Below are 16,312 nucleotides of genomic sequence, written 5' to 3' on the forward strand. Positions count from 1 at the left end.
CATGAGCCCCTGCCAGCGAATGCTCATGGGAATTGTAGTCCATGGGCATCTGGAGGGCCACATTCCCCCCCCCCCCCCGGGGAATTGCCAACCAATTCCTCCATAGGGCCCACAATGGGGCAGGGAGACCAAGACCTTCTCTGTTTCTGGGATTGAATAGCTTAGTGTGGAGATCCCCACAGTTAGGGGAAATCCTGCCTTTCTGTAAAGGTTGCCTGAGAAGGATTCTGTTATCCCTTTGTGCAGGGTGGTTGACCGGCCATAATTCTCTGCGATGTGTCATCAAGTTACATTCAATGTAAATGGCAACCCTGTGACTCTCAACGTCCTCCAAAACCACCCCTTTACTGAGCCGATCCATCTCATGTTGGGCCTTCTAGAGCAGGAGTTGGCCAGTTCTTAATTGTAGATATCTCACACATGAACTTAACCCACACCCATCTCTGAAGAGTGGTGGGATTCAGGGAGCCAAAGAAAACAAAGGTGCACCAACACATATTTTTGAGCCATGCAAAACTGCCTTCCTGGCACCAGCCTGTCTTGTTACGCTGAGCCAAACTCTGAGCTCTCTGGATGCTCATGGTCTACAAGACCCAGCATGCCCAATTAGTAGGGGCTTGTGGGAAGAGAGCCACAGGTAGGCCACACTGGCTGACCATTGAGTTGGACAGCGGGCCAACACTAAATGGACCCTGGTAGGCTTGCAGCCGTGCAGTACTTTGGTGACTGCGGAGTCTGAGATGGGCCTGAGCCTATTGGCTCGGAAGACCCAACGCTGGCCAAGAAACATTGCCGAATCTTACCCATTTAACAATTTCTCTCCTTGTTCTGCTTTAATGTTTCCCATTCGCTCTAACAGAATTTCCCCAGCCGCTCAGACAGAACAGTGTCTCAAGTGAGGGAGGGGCAGGGGGGGCGTTCCACCCCCTCCTGGCGCTTCCTTTGGGCAGCTGGGCCGCTTCGGGATGCAGGGAGGAGTCCGGTTGTGCTTTGCTTGCGAGAAGCAACCCCAGCAATCCGGGTCGCTGGATTGTCCCCTTCCTCGGTTGCCCTCTTGCTCCTGCTGACAGAAAGTTCCACCGGGCCAGAGACGTGTGGGAGAAGCAGAGGTTGGTCCATGGGGGTCCGGCAGGGCAGGGGGACGGAAGCTTCACGGGACCCTGGAATCCGGCAACGGGACGCCAAGAAATGCAGGTGGCCAGAACAGTCTCTACTGCAAGTTGCTTGAATGAGGTGCTGAAGATGCAGGAAGCCGGATTTTGGGGGGGGGGTTAAGGAGAAGGGTAGCGATGATGCCTCCCTCCCCACGCCGGCCTCTGGCCTCACACGCCCCTCCCCATGGACATTTTCCATGCTTCCTTGCATTGTCAGGAAAGAGACAACCATGCCATGAAGAACGTGAGAAATTTCCGCTCACTGGCTTCGTTCTCTTCCCTCTTCCTCAGCATCCTTTTGCCTTCGGAGCATCCTCCTGTAACTTTGCAATATCCTTTCTGGCTCCCAGACTTAATGCTGTTCTGCCCGGCAGCTGCATGTCTTCCTCTCCTCCGCCCTCGCAGAAAAGGCAGGACGGGCGCAGTCCTTCAACACCTGCCGCGTTCCACCCTGGAGGGAGCCGCCTTTGAACAATCTCAACCATAAATAATATATATATATGTATATACACGTACGCATAATATACATTGCTTTGTTTTACAAAAAAAAAAGCAATTGGGGCAGATGATCCCCCGGCCTCTGATGAACGGGGTGGCTTTTTCCTGAATCCTGGATTTTTGGGAGGAGAGGGGGGGACAAATTCTAAAGAGCTTCCTCCAATTCCCAGACCTGGGGGAGGAAATCTGTTTTAGACGGATGCTCAGTGGAGAATGCAGGTTGGTTGCCCAGCTGCCCCGCCTGGCTGGATTTAAAAAAAAGGTCAGTTTCCCCCTTTCCCCCAAGGTCAGCCTTCGAGCGAAAGGGGTGGCTTCTTGTCCACGCTGCCCACCAGCAGCCTCTGCTCCCCCGTGGTTGTCTTGGGTGGTTTGGTCAGACCGCTGCTCAGGCATCTCAGCTGGGGCTGTTGGCCGGGCTGGGCTCGATGCTGTCGCTCACCAGGCATTCGTTGGATTTCAAGCTGGCCAAGGACTTGCAGCTGGGCAGGGAGGCCAGGGAGCCACAGAGGCCCAGCATGGAGGGAGTCGGGTCCTTTCCTGGGGAGAAAGAAAAGGGACGGGGCAAGCCTTCAGAGGGAGCTGGAAGAAGCTGGTCACCCTCATGCTGCAAAGGTACCGACTCTGAATTTAATCCTGAAATTAAAGGTCCTCCTTTTTGCATGTGCTCCAGACGGGGAAGGGGGTGGAGGGGGGTGGCCCAACTTCTCTGCTAAGAGAAGCTACCTTCGAGGCAGGGCTCAATCAGTTCTCGGGCCCTCCCGGCTAGCTTGAGAAAGAGGGTCCCTGAGCAAGTGAAGGATGCCTTTCTGAATATCCAGGGCTGGTTTGAACAGCTTGCCTTTAATTATGATTGCTAGCCTGCAGTTAAAACAGCAAGCCGGGTTGGACAGGACTCTGGTGAAGTGGCACACGAAGAGCCTGGGGTGGGCTTCCCAACTGGGAGGCCAGCATATTCTTGGTGTATTTCTAAGCCAGCTCCATCTTACATGCCCTGCGGAACTGGTTAAGGTCCTGCAGGGCCCTGATCCCACTGGGCAGAACATTCCACCAGGGCGGAAGCAGGGCGGAAAAGGACCCAGCCCTGGTTGAGGCCAATTTTCTCTCTTCCTCCAGCCCCCCTATGAAATGTCTTACCCAGGGGTCCCCAGGGCTCTTCCTCGCGTTTCCTCTCACCCAGTCGCTGTGAGTCGGAGCTCAGGCTGATCTCTGCAGAGAGCTGGTCCGTGCTCATGAAGCTATGCCTGTGGGGGGCGGGGGTGGGTAGAAAACAAAGTGGGTCACAGACAGTTTCCAACAATTCCCGAAATGCACAACTTTCTCCAGGTAGTTATGGCTAGGCAGAAGCCCACTGCTGATGTCCTTGGACTCCAAGGGCCTGTTTTTACTCGGTCTTCTCGAGAGGAAACACAGGGGCTCGTGGGAATTGTAGTCCATGAACATCTGGAGGACCACAGGTTGACTGCCCCTGCCCCAGTTGACCTTTTGTTCCATTCCCCACCCTGAGTTGGGCTCTGGCAGGAGGAGTGGGGTCTTCTGCACCCACCCTTACCTTCTGTACATTTTGGCTTCTGAGCGAGCTTCGTTGCCGTTCAGGGTGCCCAGGGAGGGCCACTGGTTCACCAAGGGCACGGCCAGTTCCTTGGAGAGTTGGGTAAACTGGTTGTTGTCGGAGGGGATGAGGCTCGTCCTGGGGGCAGAACGGGAGGGGGGGAGTCTGGTCAAGGAGGAGGGGGTGCAACCCGTCAGCTCAAGGCAAGGAACCAAGGAATATTTACAACACCCATTTCCAACCACCCCCTTAATTCAGTTTCCAGCTGGGCAAAACGAGCACGCCTTTGTTTGCGACGAAGACTTCACTATCTGGATGTTTTGAAATTTACAGTGAATTTGCGATCTCTTAACCGTTGTGCTGAAATCACTAAAAGAGTATAGATTCAGGGGCAGGCACACAAAAACATACCTAGAGTCTGCCTAGTCTAGAAGGTGCCAAGGACTCAGATTTTGATTCTGCTCAATGAGTAATTCAGCATATTTCAGATGGGCTTGTATTCACAGACTCAGAACCATAGAGTAGGAAGGGGTCCCGCAGGCCATCTAGTCCCACCCCCTACTCAAGGCAGGATCAGCCTCAAGCATCCGGGGGGGCTCCTTACTTCCTTAAAGGAAGAATTAGAGCTGATTTTTAATATCCCGCTTGAAGAAGTCTCAAACTGGCTTACAGATACCTTCCCCTCCCTCTCCCCGTGAGCGAAGAGGGGCTGAGGGAGCTCGGAGAGAACAGCCCTAAGATAACAGTGACTGGCCCAAGGTCACCCAACTGGCTGCTTGTGGAGAAGGAGTGGGGAATTAAACCCAGTTCTCCAGATTGGAATCCACTGCTCTTAAGCATGACACCACACTGGCTCCCTCTCGCCTTGATGGGCGGATTCAGCAGAAGGGCACGGTCATCTGTGTCCTCGTGGGAAAGTGACCCAGTGCTTCTGGCCTACTCACAGCTGCTCTTGCAGTTCCAGGATGACGCCTTCGAGCTCCCGTTTCTCAAGCTGGTTCTGCACCTTCATCTCCTCCAGCCGCAGCTGCAGTCTCTTGTTCTCCGCCTCCAGGTCCTTTAGCTGGGACTCTCTGAGGCGAACTAGCTCCTCTAGGTAGCCCTGGGACGTGGGGCACAGGTGCAGGAGGTCAAGGGAGGGGGGAGAAGGTGGAAGATGAACTCAGTGTAGAAAACCCAGGGGCCCTCAATGGAATTAATGTGTATATGGAGCTGAGATCCAGCAGTGGGTGCCTCTTAGCCACAAGGTACAGGTGGTCTGGGGCAGTAATGCTCTGTCTTCTTGGTGTTGGGGGAGGCAAGAGTGTGTGTGTGTGTGGGGGGGCTTCTGGAGTTCTGGCCCTGCTGGTGGATCTCCAGACAGCACCTGGGTTTTGGCCACTGGGCGACACTGGGCTGGATGGGCCATTGGCGGACTGGCTGCTTTAGGAAACTTCTGAAATGTCTGAGACTCTAAAATGTCCCAGGTGTTTAGGCCCTTGAATATGTGCTTCCGCCCCAGATAGATTTTGCAGTTCCCCAGATCCTTATTTTACTCCCTACCTATTTATATCCTGGGAATGCTATTCTGCTATCTCTGGGGAGCAGAGCAGGGCAAGAGAAAAGATGATCCCGTCCCTGGATCCCAGATGAAATTTGGGGACCGGGTTCCTGGTATTTCTCACACTCTCCTGACCTTGTTGCTGTCCTGAATTATTCTGGAATATCCTCTGGAGAGTTTGGGGATGCATACGTGTGCGAATCCCCAAAATGAAGGGGGTGGGGAAGAGCCAGTGGAGAGCTAGATGCCGTTGGAGAGCCCGGTACCTTTTGCGCATACACGATGCGGAACTTCTGCTCCGTCTTCCGCCATTTGTTGTACCAACTGTCTTCCACGGTCATCAAGGGCACGTAGGGGCGTTCAGGAGAGCTGTCGTCGCTGGTGCTGCTTTCCAGACTGCGCCGTTCCTCCTCGTCACTGAAGTAATCATAGCTGCCCACGGGGAGACATTCAAGGTGAAGAATGTGAGTCGTTCAGGGTGCACAGTTTCCTGTTCCTTAAGGGGAGGGGGAAGTGCTTGGAGCATTTTGACAACTGCTGCTCCAGAACACCTTTCCAATCAGGGGAGCACGTGCAGAAGAATGATGTGGTACAGTCCTGGCTACATGTGATGTGGTGCAGTCCAGCAAGGAGATTGGCAGCTAGGTCGTAGGAATATATATCAGAATGTGCTGGCAAATATGGTGAAATATAATGCCCCCCTCCCCCATGGAATTCTACCTAAGAGCTGAACATTCGTCCAGAATGATAACTTGTAAATCTCTGGCTTCATCTGGTTTAGGATTCCTCAAATGTATATTTTTTTTCCAGCCCTGAGTCCCAATCCTTGTCCTCCCCACAAATTATTCCCTCAATCAGGTGCTATTACCTTTGTGTAAACTTCAGGTATGGCGTATAGTCAATGACCACAGGTGTCTTGCCGTCCATTATCTCCCCTTTCAAGCAGAAACTGAAAAATACAACCAGGGCAGAGGACACAAAATCAGGTTCACTGAAGGTGCCTTTGGTTGCCCTGCTGGATCAGACCAATGGTCTATCTAGTCCAGCGTCCTGCTTCACACAGTGTCCCACTACTGCTTGGGAAGAGGGTCTATGGCTGAGGTGGCCAAATGGTGGCAGGGGCTCATGGGAATTGTAGTCCATGGACATCTGGAGATCCACCGTTTGGTGACTCCTGTGGTTGAGTGACAAACAATAAAGGCTACAGCAATAGTCCTCAATGGGGTGTCCATGTAGCCAGCTCCATATTGGGAAATTCCTGGAGATTTGGCAGGCTTTGCGAAGGGGAGGGGCTGCAGGACGGAATAATATCATGGATTCTACCCTCCAAAGTGGCCATTCCCGCCCCCCCCAGGGAACATCTGTGATGTCTGGAGAAAGAAGTCAATTCTTAATTGTCTCCACCTTGATGGATCAGGCATTGTTTCAGAAGCCCTGAGGAGATGTTACTTTTTTTGTCCGTAGGGAGCACCCATCGGAATACAGCTGCCTCCGTTGCAAGAGCACCCTTGCCTTGTAGCCACCCACTGGTTTGTGTAACCTTCAATGCCATGTGACTGGCGCCGGGGCAGCCATTTTGTGACTGATCCCACCCACCGTCAGCAGCCATTTTAGAAGCAGCCAGGCCATAAAAGCAGCATTCAGAGGCTCAAAACAATAGCCATAAAATAGCCTCCAAACTAGAAATAGCTCAAAATAATGGCTTTTAAAGACTGCTTCCTTCAGTTAAGAAATCAGACAAGGAGGAATTGTTATTTAGGCATTATTATTATTACTATTATTACAAGTACATAAAGAATCTTCATGTTTTCGCATTCATTTGCTGATATATCTCCCCACCCGCCCATTTTTCATTCTCTGTTTTAAATTGTAAGCTCCTGAGGACATTACTTTTTTTAAAAAAATTGCCTCTGAAACTGTGAAGTATCTGGTCGCCAACCTCCAGGTGCCACCTGGATATTTTTCTACTTTTGCAATTAATCGTTCGGCAACGTTAACAAGCTGTTTTGGAAGGTGGGGTCTCTGGCATGATAACACATTGACATCCATCCCCTCCCCACCCACCTCCCTCCTTCCGCTCCACACCCAAATTCTCCAGGTATTTCGCACCCCTATGTTGATCAGTCTTAGAAGGGTGTTACTCTGCCTGGGCTGGCAGGGCAAGTGTGCCACAGAGCCCCTTAAGGGTGGCTATTCCTTGCCCGGGAGGGAAAGGGCTGGCACCCACCTGAAGTCGATGGCACTGAGGCCAATCAGCATCCCTGTGAGGACCGTGGATTCTTCTCTCAGCATAATGGCCCCGTCGTCATAGAATCTTCTGGAAAGAAAGCGTGTAGACGAGACAGGCTGTTAATTCAAGGGAGGGAGGGAGTTTCCTGGGGCTGAAATCACCAGTCCATCCTGCAAAACCTCCGGCATTTTGTTGAGAAACTTGACTATGGGCACAGAATTTTCACAGTTTTTTGTGGAAATTCAAGTGGGTCACCATCTTGGTTTGAAGCAAACGTGGAGTCCAATGCCACCTTTAAGACTGACACATTTCTATTTGAGGTATGAGCTTTTATGGACACTCTCTTGCAAAGGAGGTGTTTTTCTGGCGGGAAACAGTCCTAGAGTACTACGGTTCTCTCTGGGTTCGGCTTCCTTCCTCTGGGGCTGCCCTCCATGAGGCAGCAAGGCCAAGTGGGTTTTGCACCCAACCTGGATTCCTGGAACGAGAGAGGCAAACTGGAAGCCGCAGCTGGGGCAGTATTCATCTGTTTGTGGGTGAGTTGCTGAAACCATGTTACCTCTTTGCAGGTTTATCTGAGATTTCTCCAAAGTGCTGATTATTACCTTTAGAGCTCTGTATGACCTGCTTGATTTTAGGGGTTGCAGGAGGGAAATTAATGTCCTATATTTTCCCAAGTGGTGCCTCAGAGGTTATGTAGGTAGGGATGCCAGCCTCCACGTGGGAGAAGTTGACATCCCTAGCCCTGCCTTCTAACAGAGGCTTCCTGGGTTCTGTTTGCCAGGCGATGTTACCCGTCTCCATGCCAGAAATAGCTTCAGTTGTCCTTTTCTACACTTTGAGCCTTTGTTAAAGGGGCAGGAGTTTTTTTCTTTGGGTCTGCTGGCCACCCAAAATCCTGGAGATGCCTACCTGGTGGTTCTGGTGTCCCGCAGTGCTGTAGCAATGTACTCAGACATGCGCTTCTCCATTAGAGCCACACGGATCCAGGCACGCCCCTACATTAGAAAACGCGTTATTGGAGCTATGAGTCAGAAACTCTCTGATTTTGAATCTCACTTCTGCCAGGAAGTGCCACGTGGTGAGTTGATGGACATGGGGCAAGATGGTCAGCCTCACTTTTACAGTGTTTGTTTATTGTTTTATTTGTTTATCGGAGGTTTAAACCGCCCTCCCAGCAAGCTGGCTCCGGGCGGCTCACAAGGTCGTATATAAATACAGTAGTTAAACATTTAGCGTAAAAAGCAGAGTACAAAATGCCCTGCTCTTCTGCATTGCAACTCTGGATTACCTTGGTGATATCACAATTGAAGAAAAAATGGTAATTAGGGTTTGAATCACTGACGCTGCAATCCCAGGAGACATCAGAATAGGAAACAAAGAATAGGAGAAGACCGCTAAGTACTAAGACCAGAGTTTCCCTGGGACAAGATGGTTACCATTATGCTGGAGTCCTTGGATCACATAGTGCTTAGAAGTCTCAGGAAACACCCACATATTCTAGCCATTTAGCAAATAACTACGGATCAGCTCCAGAAGATTGTATTGTCTGGAACAGCGAGAATCCTGATAAGGTAAATCTACAATTCCAGAACACCATCTACCAGTCAAATGTCTGACTGTGCCAATTCACAACAACAAACAATCTTCTCCACATGATCCCTTTGCCCCTGTGGGAATTCAGCAGCTTGGCTCTCCAAATGCTGATGTTCTCCTTACCTTGGCTCTCGAAGTGCTGATGTTCTCCATGTTTTCAATGCTACTGACACAGTTATTTGGCACTTTGCTACAGGCCAAGCGGATATAATCCCAGAAGCCACGCTGTCCATCGGAGCTGAACCAGCTGACGGGACCTGGATGGAGAAGGTCAAAACAGGCTATGAGCAGTCAAAGACTCTTCCTACCAGCTGTCCGTCCTGGAAGCAACCATGAAAGAAGCTGGATTCAGGTGAGTCGCCATGTTGGTGAGCCGGGGTTGATTCTGCATTCCTCCCCCACATGCACCAGCTGGGTGACCTTGGGCCAGTCCCAGTTCTCTCATGGCTCTCTCAGCCCCACCTACCTCACAGGGTGTCCGTTGTGGGGAGAGGAAGGGAAAGGCAATCGTAAGCTGCTTTGAGACTCTTTTGGGGAGGAAAAAGTGGGGTACAAAAAAGCAGCTCTTCTCTACTTGGCAGCCTACCCAAATACTTAAGAGAATCACTATGGAATTAATTAATGGCATGTAGAAAAGGGGATTACCAGTACTTGTTCCACAACATTCAAAGCTGAGATGCTCCCTGGATACCCACACCACAAAAACATGCTGGGCAGGTTTCACACGGCCCCAGACATAGCACCCTTCCTAAATCTCGACCCTCAGCACCGTTGAGAGGATACCCCATTGCCCCTCGACGCAAAATTTACCATGGTCCCCTTTGAAACGGTGGCTGAGGATGTGTTCCAAGATGGCGGCGAAGTTCACAAACTCCTCCGATGAATCATCGATGGGCTCGGTGGTGTATTTTTCCAGCAAGGTTTTCACAGAGAATCTATCAGGGAATACAAAAGGAAAGCACGTGAACGATGCGGGAAAGGAAGAGAAAGGGGTTTTTCAGCTATCCTTCCCAGCTATCCTTGCCTGCGTCACGAGAAACCGCTTATCCCGTTGAGGCAACCTTTCCCAGCCAAAGAGGTGATGACTGTATATTTCTGAGCCAATGAAGGAGCATTCCCCAGCTTAGCCTTTACAGAATGTGTACCTCCTGCTTTGGCGATCTATCTGTGTAGCGTCTAGTCTGCCTTTCTCCCTGGGGCTTATAAACAGTGGTCCTGGACAATGGACAAAATGAGACGTTCGGTAGTCAGTGCGTTAGGATTCTGTAAGTCCGGAACCTCCAGAAGGAACGGAATCTGCACAAGGCGCATTAAATGCCGTAATGGGGTCCCACTTACAATAAACACAACAGCAGACCACCATCCCTGATTATTTATCCAAGCAAGTCTGTAAAGCCATTTTGCACAGTGCAGTTCTATTATCTGCGCAGAAAAGCCTCTTGAATAGTTCAGTTTTGCCTGTTTTGCAGAAAACCAGAGGTGCGGTAACTTTCCCGACCTCCTCAGACTGTCCATTTCTCATTCCACAGAGATGTGGGTTTTCAGAATAGTTTGTGTTGGGTTAGCATCTTCTGAAAAGCAAAAAAAGGTTCTGGCCCCCTTGATGGTGCTTAGATTGCGGCCACTCTGTGACACAAAGTGATGGACTGGAGGGGCCCCAACATGGCTTCTCTTCCGTTCTACTCTTCATCTCCAAGGGCCACTCCGGTAAACTCAAGGCATTCGAGAAACAAACAAACAAAAAAGTCCTCTGCCCTTGTCTTTGCTCTTCCTGTGTCCCCGTCTCAAATCTAGCACAATGTTTAGTTATTCCAGCAGGCAGGTTGGGTGCCATCCCTCCCCCTCCCTCCCCTGCACACCCACCCACTCCACCAGCTGGCCTGGGGCTTGTTTGATGCCGAGGGGTGTCAGCGCAAAGCAAGTAGATTTTTAAAAATGGAGGAGGCAGCCCGATGAAGTCACCGATGCCCCAGCCCTGACATGGGTTCAAGCTGTCCGATGGCTGTCAGAGCAGATCGGAATCACGCAGACGATGCTACGGGGGCAAGACTCAAAAGCTGCTGTTGGCAGCAGAACAGTGAGGTAAGGAAGGGTGCATCAGCAAAAGGCCCAAGCACGGATAGGATCTCTGCTCATCCTGTGCGTTTAAGTCTCATGAGCCTGAGGCATAAAGGGTTACAGAGGATTCCACAATCTGGACATCTATTTCTCAATCGCCAGTGGAAAATTCAGTATGCAAAAATTCAAACGTTGGAAAATTCAGTTTATAAAATATAGTATCCACAATGTCTCAGATTTCAGTCACAAAATGTCTCTCCCATGTATCTTTTCTCACACCTCACACCTTTTACCCTTGGGCTTCAGAAAAGGTTTTCAACAACAGTTGACCCTAAGAAAACAAGACAAGGCCTACCGAAAAACAAATGTACCTACAATAGAAGGCTGGGTTGTCAGGTTGCTGCCTTGGCTCAAATGGCTAAGCTTACTGCCTTGGTTACAGAAAAATCCACTCTGTTTTTTAACACAGTGGAAACCTTTTATTGAAGTCTTACAGGGAAGGGGGAAAAATAGATGGACAATATGTGAATTTGAAGATTAAAGAATGTAGATCTTTTGACTATGTATCGTCACCATCTTATATAATAAAATGTGATGGGTACTTCTGATGACATGCCAGCCTTCTGATTGGTCCTTGGGAGGGAGGGCCCTCCCCCAGAAGGTCACTCAGAGGGCCTGGCGCACCATCAGGAATCCCTCTGAGGCTCTTCCCCACCCCTCTCTGCCATGGCCAGCTCACATCCTTTCTGCCCCCACCAATACTAAACACCAGCAGACTCCACTGTGAGGTCTTGCTCTCCTCCTTGGCCTCCCAGCTTTTCTAGAAGAGATGCTAACATTTTTGCAGGGAGAGAGGGAAACTTTTTGAAATTAGTTTTTCACATTTTAATAGAATTTCATTTGGGTGCAATCTGCTAATTTTCCAGCTCACCAGCATTACAAATGTAATACTGTAAGTCAGCCATACGAACAAATCCATACTCAGAGTGGACAAGTTGAGAAAGCAAGAGGGAAATACATATATTCATCCTGAAGCACATCAGCATGCTTGAAGTATAAGACTTTTGGCATGACCAAACCCACTAGACAAGCCCAGTATCATGTGAGCCCAACATTAGATCCATGATCTCAATCATCTTCACGCCAATCCTCCAAGATAGGTCAGTATTCTTACTTCCAGTTTTCAGGTGAGGGAAATGAGGATCAGAGATGGCTGCTTGCCTAAATCTACCTGCCAAGTTTATGCAAACATCTGTGGATGCCTGATATTTTGGATGCTCCTGCCTGCTGGTTATGTTTGACTTGCATGACATAATCTGCCTCTGGTATCAGTGAGGAAGGCGGTTTATAAATAAGACAAACAAATCAATTTCCACTGTTTTATTTCTCTTGCACCTCCAGTTCCTAAGGAGACATTGCAGTAAGGTTCACCAAAAGCACCATCATAGCTAATGTTATTGCTCCAGTCGGTGAAAGAATGTCACAAAGACAGCTAGGTGGGGTGAGGCCAGGGGTCCCCGACCTTTTTGAGCCTGCAGACGCCTCTGGAGTTCTGATACAGGGTGGTGGGCACAAGCACAAGATGGCGGCCCCAGGAGGCAAAGCCAGCTACAAAATGTCAGAGAGCGAGGTTTTAGATAACTAATACTTCCTAACTCAGCATTCTGTCTTCAGTCAGATGGCCTAAGGATGCTGACAGGCAAAACCCATCAACTATGAGGCCCAAGGGTCTTAAGACTCAGGGTATGATAATCTTTCTGGTCACACAGATGACGATCCAGCAATCTGGATAGTCATTCCTGAATCACATCGGGAGCAAGGGAGCAGGACAACAGTAGAGTCTTAGAAAACCTTTCCTGGAAGGGAGATGGATTATTTTGACCTGAGTTCCTACAAGCTCCTTAGGATGGTTTTCTTAGTTTTAAGGACTTTTGTGTTCATATCAGTCTATTCTTCCGGGTGCGGCAGGTATTTCTCACATCCCTTTCAGACATTTTATTTTATTTTAATCTTTCCATTGAGTAGATGGAACAATGAGCAATAGTTATCTATGACAGCATGGCAGGATGCTACGGATTTTTCTTAAAAGCTACATATTCTGCTTCCTATAGCGTTGTGCAGGGGGTTGGACTAGATGACCCTGGAGGTCCCTTCCATCTCTATGATTCTAGGGTAAGCACGGATTCTGTGGTGCGTGACATTTTTTGTCATGGAAATCCTAAGAATACCTCCCTTGGAGTAAACCCAACTAAACAGATAGGGTTCTGGCTTAGGAATTCTCTCTCTGTTTGCCCTGCAGATCTAGTTTACAGGGAAAGAAGAGTGGGACCCAGTGAAATACGCAGAATATTAAGTAGACCAGAGGATACTGGGACTTACCACTGGTTTACTTACTACTGCAGATTCGGTTTAGCACATGACCACGAGGATGTGCATTTAGAAAGTGTGAATAATCTTTCTTTTGTGTTCATGTCGGTCTCTGCCAACAACGGTTGCTTCCTCTCCCCTCCCATTCAAAAGCACTGATGACTTAAATGTTTCTGCACTGGAGAGATGAGCTGTCCCCCTCCCCCCCCCATTCTTTTTCATCTCCCCTTCCTAGATCTTCTCCAGTTCTGCTGCTTGCCAAGGCAGACTGGCCAGAGTTGGGCCCAACATGCAGAGGAAATCTAATTAACTGAAAAGAAAACAGCTGACATCCCAGCTAACCAATCCTAAAGTATGTTAGGATGAAGCCAAGTCTATTCTACGGGGTAAAGCAACAGCATTATAACCAATGGCTCCTGGCCCCTCTTGCTGTGTGATTTCTTGTGCCAGTAAACCAAATTATGACTAACTGCAGCAGGATGGAGGCACTGACACCATCCTTACTGTTTCACAGAGGTGTTTCCCTTTTGTGCATGTGAAACTTCATCTTTTCCCTTGTAGGCATGATCCCAGTTATAGTATAAAAGCAGAACAGAGAAAAATAAGCCTACAATGAGAACCAACACCCCCCCCCCCCAACAATAAACCAGAAACGTTTAGGAATGATCCAGATGAAACAATCTTTTTTTAGCAGACACCCAAAATATTATAAATAAAGTAATCAACACGTTTGGACAAGACAGTCTTCTTCCATGGTCTTTAACACACAAACTATTTCCCTGTTTCTTTAGACATGCCATGCACACAGGATAAAACAAAGGAAAAATCAAGAATGCAAACATTGCATAGGATCCAATTGTGTCTTTTGACCATCCTTTACAGGGCTTTTTGGAAACCTGAAGATATAAAATGAAAGATATGAAATATTTTTCCTATTTTGCCATCTTTTATCTACATGATTGTTCCAGTTCCTCAGCCTTTTCTGGCCATGAGGCCTGTTTTGCTCTTGCAACAAAGACACAAAGATGATTGGATGAGAATTATGCAGAATTTAAGCGGAGTTTCTGCTTGCCAAAAAACGAGGTGCTTATTTCTATAATGGGGAGGGAGGCAGAAATTCCAGACAGGTTGTTTTTCATGCTCAGCTGGACCATGTTGTGCTTGTTCCTTTGAAATCAAACCCTCTCAACAAATGGGCAAACAGGTACCAGCCAAATGGAAGCTGAGCCCCTTACATCAGAAATGGAGTAGGCCCTTCCACCCTGCCTGGCGTGATAATTTTTAATGGTTTTGACCGACATAGATGGACAAAAAAAGCCAGCCTCAAACTGGGTCACCCTTTCTTTGACGCAGAAACACCGGAGCGAGACACAGTGGAAGCCGCAAGGCCTGGCACCCCCCAACCATGGCCGTGCTTGGCTGCCTATTGTTGGAGAGAGGTCGTTGCCACGGCAGCCCAGCCTCCTCCTGCATCCCTCCCTCCTCCTCCTCCTCCTCCCCTTGGAAGATGCTCAGGTGACGTCACTTCCCAGCCCGCACATCTCCCCAGCCGAGGTGCCTGCCTTCATCTTGGTTCAGGGCTTCAGCGCAAACCTCCGCCTGGTCCTTCCCGTGTTTGCAAGCGGGTGGGTGGGAAGGATCCCACAGCAGGCCCTGCTGCTTCTCCTTCCCTACCTCCTGGCGAATCCCCATGTGCAGAAGTAGAGAAAAGAAGCTCATTTTGCTTCCTTAAATTCCCCAGATTGCATATCCAACCAACCTTTATTTCCCTCGGCCTACTGGCTGGCTCTTGGAAGCAAAGAGAAATGTTGACTGGCGGCGACGAATCGTACCCCCAAACCCCTCTGAAGGCTGGGGGGACCTCTTCCCTTGCTCCCTGGCCCATTCCCCCCTCCCCATAAAGGGATGCTCATTTTGGAGAAGTGGTCCCCCTGAATCAACTCTCCCCTGCGCTTCCTCCTGACTGACCCTGGAGAGGCCAAGCCCCCCTCTCCCTCTGCCCCCTTCCCCTGCCCGGTCGCCCCCCCCCCCGGGCCCTGGTGCGCGGCGGTCCTCGCGGGGGTCGAGCCGGGCGCGGCGCGCTCTGCCCACCTGCAGACGGTGATGAGGTTCTTCCTCTCGACGGCGACGTTGCGGGACGAGGCTTTCTTGGCCGAGAGCGCCAACGCCATGCTGGGCCGCCGGCCGCCGGGCTCCATGCAGGGCAGAGGCGCTGCGCCGGGCGCTGCCCACCCCGCCGCCCCCGCCCCGGCCCCGGCCCGCCGCCCGCCGAAGCCCAGCCGCCGCGGGAGCCGCCGCCGCCACGAGCGCAGCGCCCGCCAGTAGCGCCCGCCGCGCTCCCCGCCACCGGCGCCCCGCTCCAGCCCCCTGCTCGGCCGCGCCGCAAGCCCCGCCGCCCCAGGAGCTCTCCGTGGTGCTGACGGCCGCCGCGCAAGCCGGCTCCGCTGACGCGATGGCGCAGGGCGAGGAGGAGGAGGAGGAGGAGGAGGAGGGCTTGGCGCCGCCCACAGCCACAGCCAGAGCGGGAGCCTTCTCGGGTCACATCCCCCTGGACCCCCACCGGCTCCGGCTGCCACACTGCTTGGGGCCGGGATCGAACCTGGGGCTTGCTGCGTGCCAAGCTGAGCCGGGGCCCCTCCTCTTGGGGAGATGCTGCAGGAAGAGTCTGGGTAGCCCCCCCCCCCAGCCCATTAGGGTGCCCCCATGCGGAGGATCCAGGTGGCCCCCGCTCCCGAGAAGAAATCATGCCGCAGAATTTCCGCCGGGAGATGAGCAGCTCAAGTTGCGTGGGAAGGAATGGGTTTATTTCACTCGCCCTGCTTGGCACAGGGGCTAAGAGCGGCGGCTTCTAGTCTGGGGAGCCCGGGTTGATTCCCTGCTCCTCCTCCGCAGGCAGCCAGCTGGGTGACTTTGGGACAGTCACAGCCCTGTTAGAGCTGTTCTCATAGAGGAGTTCTGACAGAGCTTCCTCAGCTCCATCCACCTCACAGGGTGCCTGCTGTGGAGAGAGGAAGGGAAGGTGATTGGAAGCCACATGGAGAAAAACAGCATATAAGAACCATCTCCTCCTCCTCTTCCTCCCTCTTCTTCTTCTTCTTCTTCTTCTTCTTCTTCTTCTTCTTCTCCTTCTTCTTCTCCTTCTTCTTCTTCCTCTTCTTCTTCTATTGGCTGACTGCACCACTCTCCGGGGGGTCATAAGTAAGATTTATTATCTGGTCTGAGCCCTACAAAGATAACATCAGAAGAAATGCAAAATGTAATACAGTGCGTCACATAAAAAGGACTTCTATAAAATCAAAAACCCCTCGTACATCCTTGCA

The 16,312-nt window shown here is 50.7% G+C and overlaps 1 protein-coding gene across 4 annotated transcripts; it reads right to left on the minus strand.

Moving 5' to 3' along the window:
• Positions 1 to 54: 54 nt before the first annotated feature.
• RUNDC3A (RUN domain containing 3A) lies at positions 55 to 15,636 on the minus strand. Of its 4 annotated transcripts, none has more exons than XM_077315615.1 (11): positions 15,084 to 15,636; positions 9,378 to 9,502; positions 8,691 to 8,824; positions 7,884 to 7,969; positions 6,969 to 7,058; positions 5,610 to 5,690; positions 5,008 to 5,173; positions 4,146 to 4,303; positions 3,202 to 3,366; positions 2,826 to 2,893; positions 55 to 2,189 (listed from the first exon to the last, which is right to left on the minus strand). In XM_077315615.1, the coding sequence occupies exons 1-11, from the start codon at positions 15,188 to 15,190 to the stop codon at positions 2,047 to 2,049; spliced, it is 1,323 nt and encodes a 440-aa protein (XP_077171730.1). In that variant the 5' UTR covers positions 15,191 to 15,636; the 3' UTR covers positions 55 to 2,046. The 4 variants fall into 4 exon arrangements, with proteins under 4 accessions (XP_077171730.1, XP_077171728.1, XP_077171727.1 ...); XM_077315613.1 differs by having other exon boundaries at positions 56 to 2,189; positions 2,787 to 2,893; positions 6,969 to 7,055; XM_077315612.1 differs by having other exon boundaries at positions 59 to 2,189; positions 2,787 to 2,893; positions 15,084 to 15,275.
• Positions 15,637 to 16,312: the final 676 nt, after the last annotated feature.

This window comes from Paroedura picta, chromosome 16 (genome assembly GCF_049243985.1).
Source record: "Paroedura picta isolate Pp20150507F chromosome 16, Ppicta_v3.0, whole genome shotgun sequence".
Classification (NCBI taxonomy): domain Eukaryota; kingdom Metazoa; phylum Chordata; class Lepidosauria; order Squamata; family Gekkonidae; genus Paroedura; species Paroedura picta.

Bases quoted from the DNA above. Each gene is read 5' to 3' on its own strand.
- RUNDC3A (XM_077315612.1), bottom strand. From the start codon at position 15,190: ATGGAGCCCGGCGGCCGGCGGCCCAGCATGGCGTTGGCGCTCTCGGCC. The intron at 8,825-9,377 runs GTAAATTTTGCG...TTCTCCATCCAG, and splicing joins CCGTTTCAAAGGGGACCATG to GTCCCGTCAGCTGGTTCAGC. The intron at 2,190-2,786 runs GTAAGACATTTC...CTTTCTCCCCAG, and splicing joins AGAGCCCTGGGGACCCCTGG to GAAAGGACCCGACTCCCTCC.